This window comes from Lonchura striata, chromosome 5 (assembly GCF_050655825.1).
Source record: "Lonchura striata isolate lonStrDom1 chromosome 5, ASM5065582v1, whole genome shotgun sequence".
NCBI lineage: Eukaryota > Metazoa > Chordata > Aves > Passeriformes > Estrildidae > Lonchura > Lonchura striata.
In genome coordinates, this window is record NC_140707.1 from 33,210,303 (window position 1) to 33,228,987 (window position 18,685).

The 18,685-nt window shown below is 38.5% G+C and overlaps 1 protein-coding gene across 1 annotated transcript in view; it reads left to right on the forward strand.

Moving 5' to 3' along the window:
• The window catches only part of HSD17B12 (hydroxysteroid 17-beta dehydrogenase 12), an 81,226-nt gene extending 62,672 nt beyond the window's left edge, over positions 1-18,554 (forward strand). Inside the window, exons 7-11 of the mRNA XM_021533222.3 lie at positions 1,210-1,244; positions 6,607-6,688; positions 10,002-10,067; positions 16,554-16,703; positions 16,873-18,554. Coding sequence (XP_021388897.3) covers positions 1,210-1,244; positions 6,607-6,688; positions 10,002-10,067; positions 16,554-16,703; positions 16,873-16,977 — 438 coding nt within the window. The 3' untranslated portion in view covers positions 16,978-18,554. The remainder of the gene's footprint in view (positions 1-1,209; positions 1,245-6,606; positions 6,689-10,001; positions 10,068-16,553; positions 16,704-16,872) is intronic.
• Positions 18,555-18,685: the final 131 nt, after the last annotated feature.

The window sequence follows — 18,685 nt, forward strand, 5'->3', positions numbered from 1 at the left end:
AATCAAAGTGCTTACAGGTGTTTTGTGTGCCTGTACATGCTGATTCATTTTGTGTGTGTTTTTCTTCCCATACTATTCAAATATTCAATGTTTTATTTTAAGCTATCAAAGTAATTTGGGATCAGTGGGAGTATCATTATGTTTTAGTGTGTGCTGGTTTTAGCATTTTATTACCCACCTCCTATGTTCTCAAAAACTTTGTTGGAACACCTTTTAGATGTCAAAAGTGGTCGTAGTTTATTTTTCTTGTGTGGTCTGTCTTTGGTATCAGTGATAGTTATTCATAGGGTTACTTGGGGCAGGGCTGAATTTGACACAATGAGAGTTTTGATACTGTTTCAGAAGGCAGAAGTTTTGGATTTAAGTTGTGTTTTAGGATGGTAGTAATTAGTAGGAAAGCTAACTATTTTACACTAATTAAAATTTTGTTCAAGTTTGGATCAATGCTTAATTTGTTTTCCTTGTCAGAGATGCTCTGTCTGCAACTGGGAATCTCGTTTTAGGATTACTGCTCTGGAGAGTCCTTCAGCCAGCATATAAATGGATTGCTCAAAGTCATAATAAAGGCAGGAGTTTCCCAAGCAGTGAGGAGGTTTGCCAGGCAAACTTTCCTCTTGGGGGTGCAGTTTTTCCAGTGTGAAAACATTTGTGTAATCAGCAAAAAATATTTTGGAGTCTTAAGTATTTTCTGTAGGTAATAATATAGGGAACTTACATTCACTAGTTCCGTCAGTGCTCTTGCTGCTCCGTAATTTATTTTTGTCTTAAACTCAGCAGTTCATAAGCCTAGCTAAAATGTATTGGATAATGTTTTGAATCTTGGCATAGGTGGTAGATTTAATCAGTCTGGAGGAAGACAGGTGTTTTTTGCATGGAGAGAAAGATAGTACATGTACTGTAGTACTCTGGTGTTTTAATGTTCTTTAGAGGCCATGGATGCTGCAGAGTGGTGAAGACATTTGTTTTATTTACTCTTGTGCTACTAGCTAGATGGGTTCACCAGATTCAGTGCACACACTACTTGACAGAGCCAAGTTATTCAGGTAGAATAAAAATAAACTGCCTACGCAAAGTATGGTCCCTGCTTCCCTGAGCCGTGCTTGGGGTGGAGGGGGTGGCAGGTGCTCCTGGGAGGAAGGGAGGCTTCCCTTGGTCTCTGCCTGTCTGGTGTCTGCATTCTCAGCCATCACGAATGTTTTCCTTTTGCAGATGACACGATTGGTGCTGCCCGGCATGCTGGAAAGGTGAGTCACACTAACACTATCCAGACAAAGTCATCATTATTTATAGGGGAGAATCCTTTCTTGAAAAATTCATTACTGTGACTAATCAGCCTAGTCTCCATGTTTTAATGGCAGAGTAATGCTGGGTGAGTCACACTGATGGTGCATGAATCATCAGACGGTGGAAGCCTTTTCCACTCGATTCCCTTTTTATTTTTCCTCTCCCTTCTCCACTGTTGTGGTGATTCCTTTTAGAACAGAATTAAAAAGCCCGTCTGACTCATCAGCACTAACTCAACAACCTGCTATTCTGAGGGGGTGGTTACAGTTCCTGGGAATAACCTTCTTAAGGCTATTTCTCCAAGTCATTGTAAGTAAAATGGATGCAAAGAATATGTTCTCATTATACAGTAGGAGGTATATTGAGGAGAGGCTGTGATCATTTGGAAAAATAAAATTGGAGACCAGCTCTTTAGAATAACACACCACTGTCAACAGGGAAGACATGTACTGACTTCCCAGCTAGCTCCCAGGTGAAACCAAAAGGTTCACGATTTCCATTTAGTCTCCCTCAGGCTATTTTGCAGCTGATGTTGGCTCTGCTGGCTGTTTGCCATCTCTCTTGGGATGCTAACCCTGCTTTGCTGGGGACTGCCCTGGATCAGGCTCGAGCCCTGTTCTCTGTACTGGGGAAAACTCTGTAGAACCATGCAAACGAATATGGCAGGAGGAGTCTGTATATGGGGCAAGCCTCCAAATCTAGTAAAGATGATGAAAAAAAAATAAAGTTTATTTTGTGTCATCCCACTATCTTAAATTCATTGCAGACCAGAATTCAGTTATTCAAGTGTTGCACAGATGTTTCGCTTTTAAAACAAAGCTTCTTCCTGGGTGCAGTCAGAGCTAGTGGTCAGTATGGGAGTCAGTGCACATCAGGATGATGGTGAGCTAAGAATTTTACTTAGCCAATCAGGAGATATGAATGAGTTTATTTCATGTCAAGAGATTTGAATTAGAAATAAAGACCCAAGACTGAGCTCTGGGCAGGAGTGTAATATTTCCCAATGAAGCCAGAGTAGAGGGTGAGGGTTATTATAGTATAGGGGGCTCCGAGGTCAGAAGCTACTCCTTGTCCTTGTACTATTATTGATGGATAAAGGGACTTGTTTTTTGTGAAACCACTGTCCTCTGAAGGTGGCAACATGATCAAAACCTTTATACTTTTGAGGGGATTTAATGTTGTTTCATTATTAGGTGTTGGAACTTAAAAACTCTTAAGTTTCTTGCCTCAGTTTCTTATTTGTTTAAAGAAATATTTTAGCTATCCATTTTGCAGAGTTCTCTCTTCAGCTTCTCAGGACAGAATGATGTATATTCTACTTATAGAATATCCTATATACATCTTTCTGTTACTCCATGCAGGTAAGATGATTTAGCAGACCAGGATCCTGCTGACTTCTGGTTCTGACTGCCCTTGAGCACACATCATCTTTCCTCTTACTTTTCTAACTGCATGACTACCTCAGGGATTGTGAGGATAAATGTTCAAGAAGCCTGGAAAGAAAAGGTTAATAGTGGGTAAAAAGAATTAAGTATGCATCTTTGAACTTCTTCCTGAATATAAGGAACCACTTTAAAAGACTGCTCCATTTTGATGACAGCCTTGGTTTCCATCTCAGGGAAAAATATTTGAAAAAGCTTCCATTTTCTGTTTGATTTTTGTGAAGTTGGTTGGGTTTGCAGTGCACAGAAGCAATGCCTGCAGCTGCCATTTTCTGCACAGTCATAGCTCACAGGCCATTAACAGCGCCAGGAATCTGTAACCACAGGAGGACATGGATGTCCAAGGCAAATCCACCAAATCCAAGGGCATGAATGAATCTGAGCTGGATTCAGCTGCTCTTCAGGTCAGCCATATATTTCTCACATGGGGACCACAGGATAGAAAAAAGGCTCTGGGCTCTAGGAATAAGGCTAGACTAAGAATCTCATTGTCATTCCTCACTTGTTCAAGGAGGAGAGCATGTTGAGTAGATAGATGTGACGTAGCGTGTTAGGGCATCTTGCAGCTTTCTCTAGTGCGTATTTGAATGTTGGTTTTATGACAGTATATTGCAAGATAAATACAAAAATAGAGCATACTTTGCATGCATTGCATCTGGGTCTGATAAGAATAAACAAAGCTACATCTTGGTGTGCCTTTTACTTTTTTATTTATAATAAACACAGCAGCATTAGATGAATATCACTTCTGGTAATGGCGTTTAGATTCTCTGCTTTGACTTCTCCCCTGTGCTCTGAGCACTTAAAGTGACAATTTATTATCTGAAGTTTCTTATTTTACTTAAATGAGCAGTTCCTGTATAAATACTCAGGCTACTGTCTGAGATGAGAAACTCATAGAACTGAAAATCAAGGCTTGATGTCTTTGGAAACAACAACAACAAAAAAAAAGCCACCACCACCAAAGATCAGTTGGCTGTTGCTAGACAAATACCAAACTATGGTATTTATTGCCAGGAAAGTAGCAAGTGCATAATTACATTACAGAAGAAGCTTGCTCTTTCCACTTGGCATGCAGCTGGAGCAGGCGCTGGTTGCCACAGCAACAGGGAGATAGCTAAATATAGCCTCCCTGGTGCTGGACCACTTAAGGTAGAATGACTGGGAGGTGTGAGGGTGTGGGCCTGGCTCTCTTCATCTTTACCAACTTTTTTTGTTTGGTTTTGTTTTGGGGTTTTTTTCCCCATTATGGCACAGTCAAATTAGATGGAGCCAAAATTTCTTTTTACCACTGATGCTTGAGTAATTCTTCAGGTCCCTCCCTAAAAAACATTTATTCTGCAATTCCTCTAAGAAGCAGAATTGTAATTGGAGTAATTGAAAATGTTCCCCCTACTCACATGCGTCTCAATTTCATTTTATCTGGACGTTTTAAGTTATGAGTTTTTAAGGCTGGGACTATTTTCTTCAAAATGTAAAAATACAAACCACAAAGCCCCCAGTGGCACTGACTGCTTCAAAGAGACCAATACACAGCTTCTGCAAGGGGCTGCTATTAATGTTTTGTGGCGCCAAGAGGGTTTCTTCACTGGGTCAGACTATGAATTCACTCCATCGGGTGGTGGTCACGACTCCTGCTAGAAAGTTGCCGTGTAGCCAGGCGCTGCGAGACCTGTGCTGGCAGCCTGCATGTCAGCCTTTCTTCTAAAGCTTCAGTTTGTTTAAAAGGTGTGAGGCTCGTGGTTATCCATATCAATGCTTATCCTTCTTTGAATCCCGTTAAGCTTTTGTCTTCTGTTAAGTTTTGTGGCAAGTACTCCCTGGTCTGAATATGAGAAGAGCACTTTCTTTTTTTGGATCTAAATTTCGGTCTTTCATTTAAATAAACAGCATCTTTCTTTTGTTTTCTGAGAGGCTGAATCAAGATCTTGATCTTTGTCATTTGTTAGTATGTGTACTCTTATCGAGGCTGCTGTTAATAGTCTCTTAACTAAACTGATGTATCGGGGTGGATTTTTTTTTCTTCTCTTCCCCTTTCTTAAATAATCCGTTTCTTAATATTTCTGTTCAGTATTTGAAGGGATAAAGATAGTTTGTAGACAGTAATACAAGATTTTGGTGGTGGTGGAGGATCTGTCCCTGCCATTCCCAGCATCCTGTTGTTTGGCTGGTTTTGGTGGCTGCTGCACAAAACAGAACTCCTTGTTCAGGTTTTTCATGGAGGAGACAGTTGGTTTAGAGTCCTGCAAGGTTTGTGATTAATTCACGTTTTTTTCTTTAGTATGCATTATTTTGGTTATTGATAATAGATTACTGATGCACTCTTAACATTTATTTTTCATCTGCCATTCTGTAGTCTGTTCACATAGCAGCATGAGCTTTTTAAAAAGTTCCTTATAGTGTTCTCCAATCTGATAACCTCTTAAAATGCATAAATACTCATTTCATTGCTAATCTCCATTTGAGCTCATGAATAAATATTACTGTCACCACCTGTCTTGATACAAAAAACTTCTACCATCCACTGTTAACCTTTTGCAATCTTGAAAATTCCTGATTAATTTGTTATCTTATGCTTTCCATGCAATGTACCTGGATCAATGTTACTACCTTATTTCACCAACCAAGCCTTGCAGGGAAGTCCTGAAAAACAAATTGAACTTTGGCAGAGCTTGAAATCCTGGATGACTGAAATTGTCTGTCACATTTGCCATCTCATTCCTTGTGACAGATCAGTCACAGATGTAATTTACACTTGTATCATCGCACAAGCCATGCTGGTTTGAATCTATTGTAATGATTTCCAAAGCATTTATATTGTTTTAATTTTTAATGGTGACTTAAATTACTGTTTGTTTTTAAGATGGCTACTTAACTGAATGTGGCAGCGGTGGTGCAGGGTGTACCTGGTTGAACAAATATGATGGAAACTCATGTGAATCTGCAGGAGTTGAGCTGTGCGATTGTCCTACCTGCATGAGTGTTCTCACTGCACTGAGCATGGCATAATTATGCTATGTTCAGGTAAACCAGCTTTAATCTCCAACAGGGTAGAAAGAAGTAGAGATTTATCTTTCACTATATTGGACTGTCTTGCAGGATCTTCTAACAGAGTAATTGCCCTAATTTGCATAAAGCTTTTAAAATTAATTCTACCTAGCACTAAATATGCTTGGTTTTGTAGGTAAAACTAGTCTCAGAAATAGATATGGCTCAAATCAGTCTATATTGGGAATTCAGGAGCCTTCCTGTCCTACATGTATGTGCTTTAGAACAGCTTGACAGAGCAGGTGGTCACTAATTTTGGGTATCTTTACCAAAATACTGTTGATTAATACCTTCAGTGTTACTGTAATACAGCTGTAAGATAACTTTCATTTTGTGTTCATCCAATGAATATCTTTCATATTTATTAAATTCTGTATTTGAGCAGTAGATTCAGATGCTTGCTATCTTGAAGATCCATTATGAAGTAGTATTTAGAAGATGAAAGGAATTATCAAAGTGTAAATCATACAGTGAAACTGTGTTGCCATTTCTGCCATCTTATCCGAAGATGTAGAAGCTCCTCTTGAACTTGTGCCAGCTTGACTCAATAGTTTTGCATAGTTTAGCTCATTGTGTGTGTATGTATATGTGTATATAAATACAGCCTTGATTCTCTTGCTGTACTGACCTTGGAGTTGTTCCTGATTTATACCAGCTGCTTGGATACTTCTAACTGTGCATAAAGTGAAATTCAATTCAGGATTTGGTTGGGGTTTTTAAACAGATCTTAATTTTAGTTTCATTCTAAAGGATCTTTTTAGGCTTGTTGTGATTTTTGGAAACATGAAAGATGTTTCCTTTATCTAGTGATAATATCTTTGCTTCCTTTCAGATCAAAAGGGATAATCCTGAATATTGCATCAGCTTCAGGGATGTGTCCATCTCCACTGCTGACTCTTTACTCCGCAACCAAGGTAAGTGTTCCTTTCCACACTGAAATCAAGTGTCAAACATAAGGCAACACTTACAGGAATAAATGTTTTGGTGTCCATCTAGTGGTGTTTTCATGAACTAAAAGTACAGAGTTTCTGTGTTGAGTTTTTCCAATCATGGGAGCTGGAAGGTTGAGAGAAAACTGACTGCAAGGGTTTACTAGCAGGGAAATGCTATTTTATGTATTTCCTCATGTATTCAATTTTTAAATGGAAAGGGATAGTAGTGTACCAGGCAAGCTTAGTGTAAAGCTGAGAAAGAACATTGATTAAGTTTAACACACTTCCTTATTTTGGTTCTGAAACTTCTTTCCCCTAAATTTTGTGGTGATTCTGTGATCTACATTTATCTTAAGTTCATCTGCTCTGATTTCACTTTGTGTCACTGGGACGGTTTCATGTTTTTGCAGCTGGTCTTATGCTTTTTCTCCCAAAGAAACCATCATGGGATTGTAAAATGTTGCCCTAAAATATCTCCAGTGAATGCCATAAAGACAGAATGTGGGTACCCAGCATGGAACTGAGGCATGTGTGATAAAACAGAATGTAAGAGACATTTACACTGGTATTAAAGCAGTATGGCACTACAGCTTTTTCAGGCATACCTGGTAATTACCTTGAATATTTCAAGCATCTCCAAGTCTAAGCAGAACCTTGACAGGATGAAGAACCCTTCAGTAGTGTCATTCATGTCAGAACAGACTCACATTTCCTCTAGACTCTCAGTAACATCTTCATATTCCCAGAAGGGAGCTGATGCACACTATTTTATTCATACTGAAAGAGGGCATATTTAAGTTTAGAAGCCTGAAGTAGCTTTAGGTGATAAAAATTCCCCTTGAAGTAGCTATTTCCTGAGAGGACAGTTTTTTGTTAATACAAATGGTCACTTTGTTGTGGCAGTGCTTTCAGGTTTATGGAATCAATTGAGCTTCTGATTTTAGTGATAATATATCTTACACTGCTTTGGTTAGTCTTTTTTTTTTTTCCAACAGGAATCTGAAATATTTTTTCCCCTCCCCTTAAAAAACTAAGTTACAAGTCGAATAATCTGCCTATTCTCAGCACTGCTCATCTTCTCCTACAGCAAGATTAGTAAGCATGAAAGTGACTCCCCTAATATAGCTATAGAAAGACTGTATCTGCAGTTTCTAGGGTTTTTTTCCCCTCATCCATATAAAGGGAATTTAAAGCATAGTACCCTTCAGGTGTAAGTCAATGGCTTAGACTAATTATCAGGAACAAATGTGGTCTTTAACCTTCCTGTGGAGAATTCCCTAGTTTACACTGGAATGAGACTCTTTTAAAGGAATCATAGTGCTATATTTTGACAGGTTTGTCTACCTGCGTTAACGCTAATGAGAAGTGAAATATGGTTATATCATTTCCCACCTCACCCCCGTGCCTTTACTGTTTGGATCTGTTATTAGCTGTTTGGATATCCAAGGACAAGAAATTTTCTATCGTGCAATGCTTACCTGCTTATTCGGGAATGTTTACTTAGAGAGCATTCTGAAGACTTCAGGTTCAAGATTGTTGGGGGACTTGAGCTTGTGAAGGTAGAAAATCCAACTTGTCTTGAAATAAATTTTTCAGGAAGAAAAACTCCAAAGCTTATTTGTATGCTGGAAATTGTTTTTTCTTCTCATGCAAAATGAACATTTTCTTTATAGCAAGCTCTTTGCAACAAAGAGAGAAGACAGTCTTTTGTACTTCTCTGTGTCTGGAACAGTAGCTAACATCAGGACTTCTGTCATGAAGGAATAGTTAGAAATCTGAATGATCAAAACACTTTCATTAACATAATATAGTTATTTTTAATAGATTATCAGTATACTCTATGCAGTTATTACATATGCACCCGACTGCTGTGTTCAGAAACTGCACCAAACTATTTGGCAATGTCCATGTAGGTACCTTACTGTTGCAAGAGGATGGTCAAGAGGATTCATTTCAATAGCTGCTGCTAGGCCAGACTTTCAGTCTTGTTCATGTTGAGTACTGAATTTTGTTACAAACCTATACTCAGGGGAGAGGGAGAAAGAGCAGCTGAACAGCATATAAGCCTTTCATGGTTTAAGGAGCCTTCTGCTGGCTTATACATGCAACTTGAAGAAGAGTAAAAGGACCAACCTGCTATACAGCAAAATCCAGTTTTATTTCGGATCTTCCAAATATGCTCAGAGGAGTGTCTATAGAAAATAGCCCAGTAGTGTGGGAGTGTTTGTATTGCTTCTTGTATAGGCTGAATTCAGTGGGATGGCCTGTATAGGAAAAACACAGGCACTGCCAGATTTCAGCTAGGACTCATGTTAAACCACTGAGGACATGGTGACCAAAAGAAGACTGTAAAGGAAGTGCAGAGCTTTGCTGCTTGATTTGAATCTGGTGTGAAGCAACTGCTTCTTAAATACTTGAACTAATTTATTCAGTATTTATTCTATCTTCAAACATGGATGGGATGGTTTAGTTCATTCAGTTTAAGGTACTCCATTCATCCTACTTAGCTGTATAACTTCTCTAAAACAAGAAACCATAGCAGAACCTGGTATTTTGTCTCATTGGACAACAGAGTAAGGTGGAAATGTGTTTTAGAAGGATTTGGGAAGTGGGAATCTGTGCTGGTTTGAACTGCTGAGAAGCCATTGATTCTTAGAATAGTATTTCCTGGAAGGGTTAAGGAGGTGGCTGTATCAGCTTTGAGAGAATCTTGAAGGCAGGTCCTAACATCCACCTTTTAAGCTCTTTAACTTTTCTTTGAACTTTCAGTCTTGCAATTTCTAAAACTTCTAGAAGTTTGGAAGAGAATCTGTGGAGGTGGACTTGAGGATTAGGAAGTGTCACCATAGGGTGGCATTTTTTAGAAGTATACAGGCAGAGGACTGAGTGTTTAAACACTATCTTCTAAAAACCATGCACAAGAGGAACCCAATTAAATCACTCTTAAAGAATATCTAAGAAGATGATATAAGTAGTGAACAAAGTGAACATGAAGTTGTCTTTTCCTCTTTTTAACTAGGCTTTATTTAACAAATCTAGTTCCTTTTTATTTTAAATTAAAAAGGGGTTTATTTGTTTAGATTGAGCCTTGCTTCTGTAAAAATACTTCATAAGCATAGAGTTTCTATATGAATGGCATTGCTCTTGTATGCAAAGTTTCATTGAAAACCTAGGGTTTTCACTTTGAAAACAGGAACTCCAAATAGTAATTCAAATACTCTTCAACAAAATTGGTGAACTAGAGTTTCCATTGTAACTTGTAGCATGCTGCATGTTTCGCTTCTTCTCTCTCCAGGCTTTTGTGGATTACTTCTCCCGAGGCCTCAATGCAGAATACAAGAGCAAGGGCATCATTGTGCAGGTGAGTAGTTTGTTTCATGTAAGTATGGTTACCACAGCAACATTGGTGTCTTGGCAACAAAAAGGAATCAGCATATTCTCTTATTCATGAGTGTGTGACACAGATTGAGGATAAGGATTTCCTTTGATCCCATTAGCAGCTTTCTTAAATTACTCTGAAACCATGGGTCTTGAAGCAACAAAAGACACGGTTTGATTTTGTGTGGTTTTAGCTGATGGTGCTAATTGAACCTTTATGGGTAAAGTATTCCATAAAGCTGTGCACAGTGCTGTTGAATACATCTTTATGAAGCTTCATCTACTGGAATACACTTGTGAAATGTATTTGTACAGGCATTCCATAGGTAACAGCTTGAACAACAGGAATAGTAGAATCCCTGCAGTGTCAGTGAATCAACTGCTAATCTAAGCATAGTTGAAGAATGAACAAAAGCCTCAAAGAGCCTTCATGTGTAACTGACTGATTTAATTTTCTGTATTGCTAAGGAGTCTTGCTTCATACCTCTCCTTGCCCCCTCCCCATTTGCTTACCTTCCTTGATTTTAATTATTTTTGGTGTGACAAAAAGCAAACCAAGCCAGTTTCTCACAGCTTTATAGGATTTTGCTGTAATATCACTTCTCACATACCTTTAGTGTTTGCTTCCAAAGCTGGAATTTCCAGCTCTGATCACAGTGAACCTTCCATTGCTGATTAAACCTCTCCAGAGCAAGAATCAGTTTAATAAAGATGGTATGAGATCTTACCTGTATTGTGAAGACAGTGGTATCTCTTTCTGAGGTTCAGTTAGGGATCTTACAAACAGGGTTACCTATGTTCATGCCTCTCATTCCTCTGTTCTGTGTGGTGGTTCTCAAAGCCATTTGAACTTCAAAGGCTTTATGGAAGGTAAGGCACAAAGTTGCCTGCTTTAAATGTGTAATCATCTTACCAAAGAGCACAAGCCTTATTACTGACTGATACTGTAGGGAAGTTGTTAGCAGATTAAGGCCATGTTACTTTTTTTATGTGCTAGAATATTTTTTTCTTTTAAGCATATTTAGCAAAACAGGAGCTTCTCACCAGAAAATGTCCTGTCATGGTTCCTCAACATGGATTGCATTAAGAAAATGACAGTTGTTGGGGAGCTATTGCCTTGTAGTCACCAACCCTTTAGTGGGAACTGCCTGTAAACCTAGATTTAAATTTGATATTAAAAATCTGAAGGCGTGCTGTATATTTTGGGATCTGTTGGCAGTGAAGAGGAAGGTGGACCTGAAAGCCTTCCAACTGCTTGACTTTAGTTTTACGCTGCTAACTTTATAATTTGGAATACAGCTTGACTTTCCCCTGGGTGCTTGATTCTGTGCCCTAGGACTCTGGGATGTACCTCTAAACCAGTGTGCAGCAGTGGAGGATGCATAAAAAGGTAGCATTCTGATCAGGTAGAAGTTCAGCATGGAGGGTCATTTTGTGTGCTCTCAGTTCTTGAAGTGGATTTAGCCAGAAGAACTTTCAGTGTTTCATTTCATCTTGTTACCTTCTCTTCTCACAGCTCCAAACTGTCCTGCAATGGGTCAATGTTTACCACATGGCAAGTTCCTTACAGCTTTCTCACCACTTCTGCCCTGCTTGATTACTTCTACCTCCTCAGTGTCTTTCAAATTGTATTACTAGCAGATTTGGCTCCACTATCAGACAGCTGTTGCAATGTAGCCCTCTCTCAGTCTGTCACATCACTGTCTCAAAATGAGACTCAAGGAACTGGTAGAGTATTGCCCTTTCCTACATCAATAATATCAAATCTTCTGGGTGGACTTCTTCCTGCTGAAGTCTATCTGCAAACTGAGCCATAGGCCCCTTCAACACACAGCTTCACTTACAAAGATGGTGTGAATTTCTGGGGGCCTGTGTTGTGGTACCAGATCTAACCTCTGTTTTCTGGTGTTTTCTTAGGCATAGCTGCTCATCAATTACTTTAGTGTGAGGGTCCTAAGGGACAGATGCTTGCAGGAGAAAAGTGTTACATCTTTGGAATGTGTTGTTTCTATGTGGAGCTTTCTCCTCCTCCCCAGATTTTGTCTAAATAGTACTCTTAGTAGTTTGAGAGGAGAATGAAGGAGGAGCAAGAACTGTTCATTGATGACTATGGAGTAGCTGTTGTACCTGTTGAGAGTGTAAAGGTAAATACCCCAGTAAGTCATGCTTGGCTAAAGGCATTAAGCACAGTATGAATGTACACAGTATAGGAAAGGTTTTCTAGCTTTTGGGTATAGAAAAGCTAGGAGAAGGGTTTTTGGTGCCTTACATTTTTAGGATTATAAACAAATGAAGAATTAAATCTAACTTTTATATCTACAGTTATGTTTTCCTGTATAAAGCTTCACGGGTTATGGTAAACTGGCTTTTTGTGACTCTGGTGTTGGCTTAGGATGCTGAATTCCTGACAGCACTGCTTTTTATCCCTTAAATGTAGACAGTGAATTGCCATTGAATTATGCGGGCCTAATTATCAATAGCTGTCACTGCTTCAATTTGTTATGCTAATTTTGTTGCAGGTCCATGTCCTTGTCCTCTTGTTTCAGCCTAAGTCACTATAAGCCACTAATGAAAATTACAAGTACCTTCCTGTGAAGACTAACTGACCTGTCTCCTTCAGTCCCTAAGGAAGATTGCATCCCTCTTAGATTTTTTGAAGTACATCTCTATAACCTTCAGAAGCATTACGCTTTTAATTCGACTTGCCCTTCCAGCTAGATTATTGTCATTGAAACCAGTTAACTTCTGCCATGCAATACCTGCAGAGTACCACTGTGTGAAAAGCAGAAACAAAGTGCTACTGGGATTTTATCAATTTCTTCATATCAGCCTCAAGTATGTGTCTTGCTCAAGTGGATTACCATCTGTGGAAGCTTAGTTTTGATAGTGCTTTTGTTGCAGTGTAGCCATCTTTGGATTAAAAATATACTCTTCTGGCTGATAGGTCTGCTTAATTTTTCAGAAGCAGCATACTAACAGCATAGGTTACAACTTTGTGTTTACGTGGGGAAAAGAGGCAAAAGAAAAAAAAACAGGGAAGAAGGTGACAATGCCTTTTCTCAAGACTTTTGGAAAGATCTCTCCTTGAAAGATTTCTGCAGACAAATGAAATTTTTGTTTCTTTAATATGTCTAGAAATATTGCTTGGTTCTTTGACCCTTTCTTTTATTCTCATTTTAAACTTCAGTTAGTTATTGGCATGGTCCCTCTGTAGTTCATTACTATGCATAGCAAAAGTATAGTGGTGAAACTTGCAATATCTGTTTTCTTTTATTGTATTCAAGACATAAAACACTAGATCACAAATTCATGAAAATGTTCATTTAAAAGGATTACCAGAAAGTTTTCTACCCTTACCTCCTGCTTTCCCAGCAGCTGGATTGCCTGGCAATCAGCAGTGCAATTGCTGCTGGCACTAGGTCATGGGCTAACTGTGGCTTTATCCAGCCAAATCTTGGAAACCTTCAAGGGCAGGCGTGCTGTGAGCTCTCTAGACAGTATGTTTGAATTGTTTGAATTTTATATTGCTCTCCTAGTGAAAAGACTTTCTCCCTAATGTCCAGTCTGACAGTCTACAGCCAAAATTGACAGTTGTCCTTCTTGTCATTTGATCAGGCATTACCAAGAGGAGTTTGGCTCTTATCTTCATAAATACCATTGAAATAATTTTAGGTAAGATGTCATCACCAGCTTCCTTTTCACAATACTGAACAGGCCCAGCTCTATCTCCAGGTATTCACAAAAGTGTGCTGTTACCAAAGTGATGTCTAATGGCATTACCTTCTTTCCTTCAGAAGCTTTTTAGCTTTGCTGTTTAGCTTTCTTCACAGATCAGTTTTGGTTGATGTAACTCTTCCGTTTCCCTTTTATGTTCCCCACTCTCCTTTTTCCCACATTGGAAAGGGAATGAAACTTATTTGGCAACATTGGAGAGTTCAGGTCTTTTTACTTTTTTAAAAGTAAGGTAAAAAGGGTGATAAAATTGTGTAAACAAGCTGTTCTGATTTTGGAGGACTTATGACTTGACTATTCAGGTCTTGAGATCTGACTTCTAACATCTAATAATACTCAAGAACCCAGTTTTGAGTGTGAGCCAATTTTATTATACATCAGAGCTATAAGCAGTAGCAAATGTTTAAGTGAGCAAGACACGTTGTACTGACATAAGCTACTTTTAAGGCATATTTTGAAACTATAGTGCAGGCTAAGCTTTCCCTGAATAAGGAGAGTTATTTGCTCAGGTAGTGTGGGTTATATCTGTCTGAATGTAAAATGCTGAAAGGCTTTAAGGTGTGATTAGTTGGGGTTTTTTTGTTTGTTTGTTTGGTTTTTTTTTTAATCTGTTATGCCTGTTTTAGATACAGTTCATGAATCTCTGAATTCCTTGTGGGAAGAAAACTAAATAGGTTCAGCAGGTGTCTTGATATCTGTTAAAATAAGGTCCAGTTAATACAAAGGTGGTAAATCGAACATATCTGAAATGAAGTAGCTGTCTTTTTGTTTTCTGGAGTGTGTCTGGGTGAAGGAAAATGTTGGAGTGCAATCCTATCTTTCTATGTGCCTTGAAGTCTGTGGATGAATCCAGTAGTGCTACCATATGCATGCTTTTTCAAGTATTCTTATGCACAATTGTTTGCCCCTTCATGCTATCCAGTGGTGTAACTGGGTAATGCAGTTCACTTCTGAAGTCTGTTTTGAGTAGAGAAAGAGAATAGATCATATCTATTGTACCTTTCTTGGTGGGGATGTTGCAGATATAATTTGGTGTTAAATAAGAAGCTTAAAATTTTAGCTTTTTAAAACATCAAACTAGAGATTCAGCTTAGAAATGTAATCTGAAAAATAGATGCAGTGCACATTCTGGAGCTGAAATGAGGTACCTATGCTGCTATGGTAGCAGAATGAGTAGTTTTTCTATCCAAGCATTTATAGATTTTGCAGACTTCAAAGGCAATGATAGCTGCTTTCACTTCTGAAGTTTGGGTCTCCATGTTTTTCCTTCCCATTAGAAAGTGGACTCATGTAGTATGTTATTGAAAATCCTATTTATCTAGACAGAAGGGCACAGTTTTCATGTTCTCAGGTGAAGGAATGAACAGATATGTTTCCTGTTTGTGGTGGTAAAATTTCTGTTGAAATGTGCACAGCCATGGCATGGTTGCACACTCAATGAAAACCTACTGTGCTGCTGAGAGCAGCAGCAGATGTTTCTGAGGTCAGGTATGTATTGTTGTTCTTTAAGAGATTAACATGGGGAAGCAGGTTTACAAACTGCAGTTTGCCCAAATAGACTGTTTTTTGAGATGACATTCTCATTTGGAGATGAAGTAGTATAGCAGAAGTGGACACACACTTCTCAGGCACTTGCTGTTAAGGTACGGCAGTGGAAACACTCGCTAGTAGTGGATGGATGTATTGAATCACTGCTAGAGCCACTGACAGTGTCTTAGGAGGTCTTTGTCAGAGTGGTGGTGAAGTTCCAATCTCTCTAGGTGTGTTGAGTTATGGTATGTTTAATATTTGTTTCAGGGTTGTAGACCAGGATTTTTTGATTACTTTTTTAGAGGCAAAAATTGAGGGCAAGTTGAAAGCATTGCTGAAAACACGACCATGAGGAAAGAATATTGCTTCCTACTGTACAAGTACATGTGTATTTCCCTTTCCTTCTGCAGCAGCATGAGATTGGGATAGGTGGAATGAGGTTTTGGATCCTCCAGGTCTATCTTGCCCTACCATGGACATGCCATTGTGCTATCAGCATCCCTCCATCAACATATATCTGTGCTGCTTCCTCTTGTTTCTACAGACAGTTTTAAGACCCAGCATCGCTTTTCTGTTTTGCTTCCAAACATGGCTGTAAAAGCTCATTAACTGTGCTCTGCTTCTTGATCCTTCCTTCTGTCCTTCCACTCTGGTACTGGTGATCTCCTCTGTCCTCTGAGCCCTCCTGTAGAGTTACAAGCTCTGTGTTTCAAGTCTCTGGACATTCGTTTTTCCTTCCTCCTCCTGTCTTTGTACAGGTGCCAAGCTGAGGAGCTTTTGCTATGGAATTCCTGTCTTGGGTTCTGCACCTCCTTTCCAAACAAATGTTGGGGTTTACTACAGAGAAGCAACAGTGCAGCATTTTCTATTAAACAACTGGAATGAAGTTTTGTGCTTACACATGAAATTGTAAGAATGGCTTTTCAACCCTACACTTGCAAGAGTGTTTTTTCTAGGGCTCTAGCTGGTGATGTTGACAATCAGGAGACAACTGAACTATGTCCAAATATAACCCATGGGTTATCTGATTAAAAAGTTCTTGATTTTCTCTTGGGATCCCATTGTGATCTTAGAACTGAAAATAAGGCTGGCTTAATCTAGAATTTGGTGTACAGATTATCTGATTTCCTGTTACTTTAGATCCTTGATGGATCTGTAAGTTATCTTGAAAGCATTCCCTGCTTAACATGAGTTTTCCTGTGTGCAGAGTGTTCTACCATATTATGTGGCAACAAAAATGTCCAAAATCCGCAAGGCAACCCTCGATAAACCCAGTCCTGAAACGTATGTCAGAGCTGCCTTGGGCACAGTGGGCCTGCAGTCCCAGACCAATGGGTACCTACCTCATGCACTCATGGTAAGTCACCTTGGAAAATGTAAGGATCTGAAATTCCTTTGTGTTTATTATGGAAAAAAGAGTAATTAGTACAGGTTATAAAATGCTGAGACCTCACCCCCTCCTTTTATTTTAATTAGTTTTGTTTTCTTTTTTTTTCTTTTTTCCTTTTTTTTTTTTTTTTTTTTAGGGATGGGTCATCTCTCTTCTACCTACATCTACTGCCATTAACTTAATCATGAAAACAAACAAACAAATACGGGCTCGTTATTTTAAAAAAATGAAGGAGAAGTAAGTGGGAAGAAGAAACCCAGTCTTTGGAACGTGAGACTCCTGCAAGTTCCACATCATGCTGCAACATCAAGTAGACCTAATGTTTTAAACATCTCCAATCGTAGGTGTGCTTTCTAACAAGAGAACAGTCTTGTTTTGAGGATGCAGATGAAACAAGACTGATGACTTCTAATATTGATTAGAAAATGCGCTTTATTTGTTTATAGATACTATGAGGGGGAAGTGCTTTGAACTAAAATCGCATTGACTTTACGAAATACTTCCATGGGCTTGATCAGACATCACGCTGTTGAGGAACATCTTGGTTATATAGTGTCCATCATATCTATTATTGTGCTCATGGGTGAAGGGCAGGAAAAAAGTAGTTCTCATATGTTCCCAGACAGGTGGGCAGGAGAGGAAAGGGAGCATAATTATTTAAAAAGGCAACCTAGTATTATTTCCAGAGTATTGACCTGAAGGTCAGGTTTTGGATACTTGCAAGGATTCTGTACTATCAGTCAGCTTATGAGCTCTTCCCTGCTTACATGGTCCAGTGTGATTTTTTTTTTGGTTAGGAACTTGAGGGAAATGGGCCAAAAAAACAAAATAAGTGTAAAAGCTCATCTATAAATATATACATAAAGTAACATTGCAAAAAGCATTTAAAATCTTGGGTCTTGAATATGGATTCTAACTTTTCAGTAATATGTAATCTTCATGATTTGTAATAACATTTTTAAAAGTTCAGTGCCTGCTCTTTGTAATAGGTGGTGATAACACAATGTAGATAAATGTCACAAGTTACATGTTACATGCTGGTTGCTATGTAAAAGATTATGGGTACTTTAAATGCAGAGCTTGAAACGACTTACTCTCCTGGTGGTGAAAATATTTTTGAAATATTTATCAGTCTGGTGAGGTCCTTTGAAATGTGACTCTTGAATATTTAGATGGCTTTAAAAATGAGAACCAGGAAATGTCTTAAAGAGTAGAACAGTTTTAATTTAATTGCTTAAAATTAACTGATTTTTTTTCATGGTTCTGTTCTAAAATGGAATGCTCCTATGAGGCTCAAGTTACCTAACTGCTGGACACAGGAATCAGAGTACATGAGAAGTCTGCACTGCTGTTGTCTGTATTTACCTACTCTTTATTAAAGATTTTGGTCTCTGGCATTCCTTTTTATAAATATAAAATGTATAAAACTTGCAAGGCAAATGAAATTGTAAGCAGCTACCACTGTTTTCTATGGTAACTTCCTATGGTTGAAGAGGGGAAGTTTTTTCTGTTCTTCAAAGAATAATTTCAAGCTCTGATTTTGAAGTAAGATGTGTTGGACTGAGACATGATTTGGGGCTAACATTTCTGTACATTGAAAAAACCTGAATACCGATGCAATGGTGCTGATCAAATCTGAGATGCAGATCCTATCCCATAGTTTTCTTAATTTTTTGGAACAGGGATGGTGAAGGTGGTGGTATTAGTTCTCTAAGAGCACATGATTTTGTTTGCTCTGGATCTGATGTGAAAGCATTGGACTAAAAAAACTGTATGTTCTTGACTTTGTAAAACAAATTAAATGGAAATTACTCTTGAGTCTTTAATGTGTTAGGTTTTTCTTGTAAAAATGTTTGCGGGTACATTCAAGTGTCTGATTGTCCTTTATTATAAGTAATAACAGTGAAAATCACTGTACTTTTGCATGTCAGAAACAATGCTTATATTAA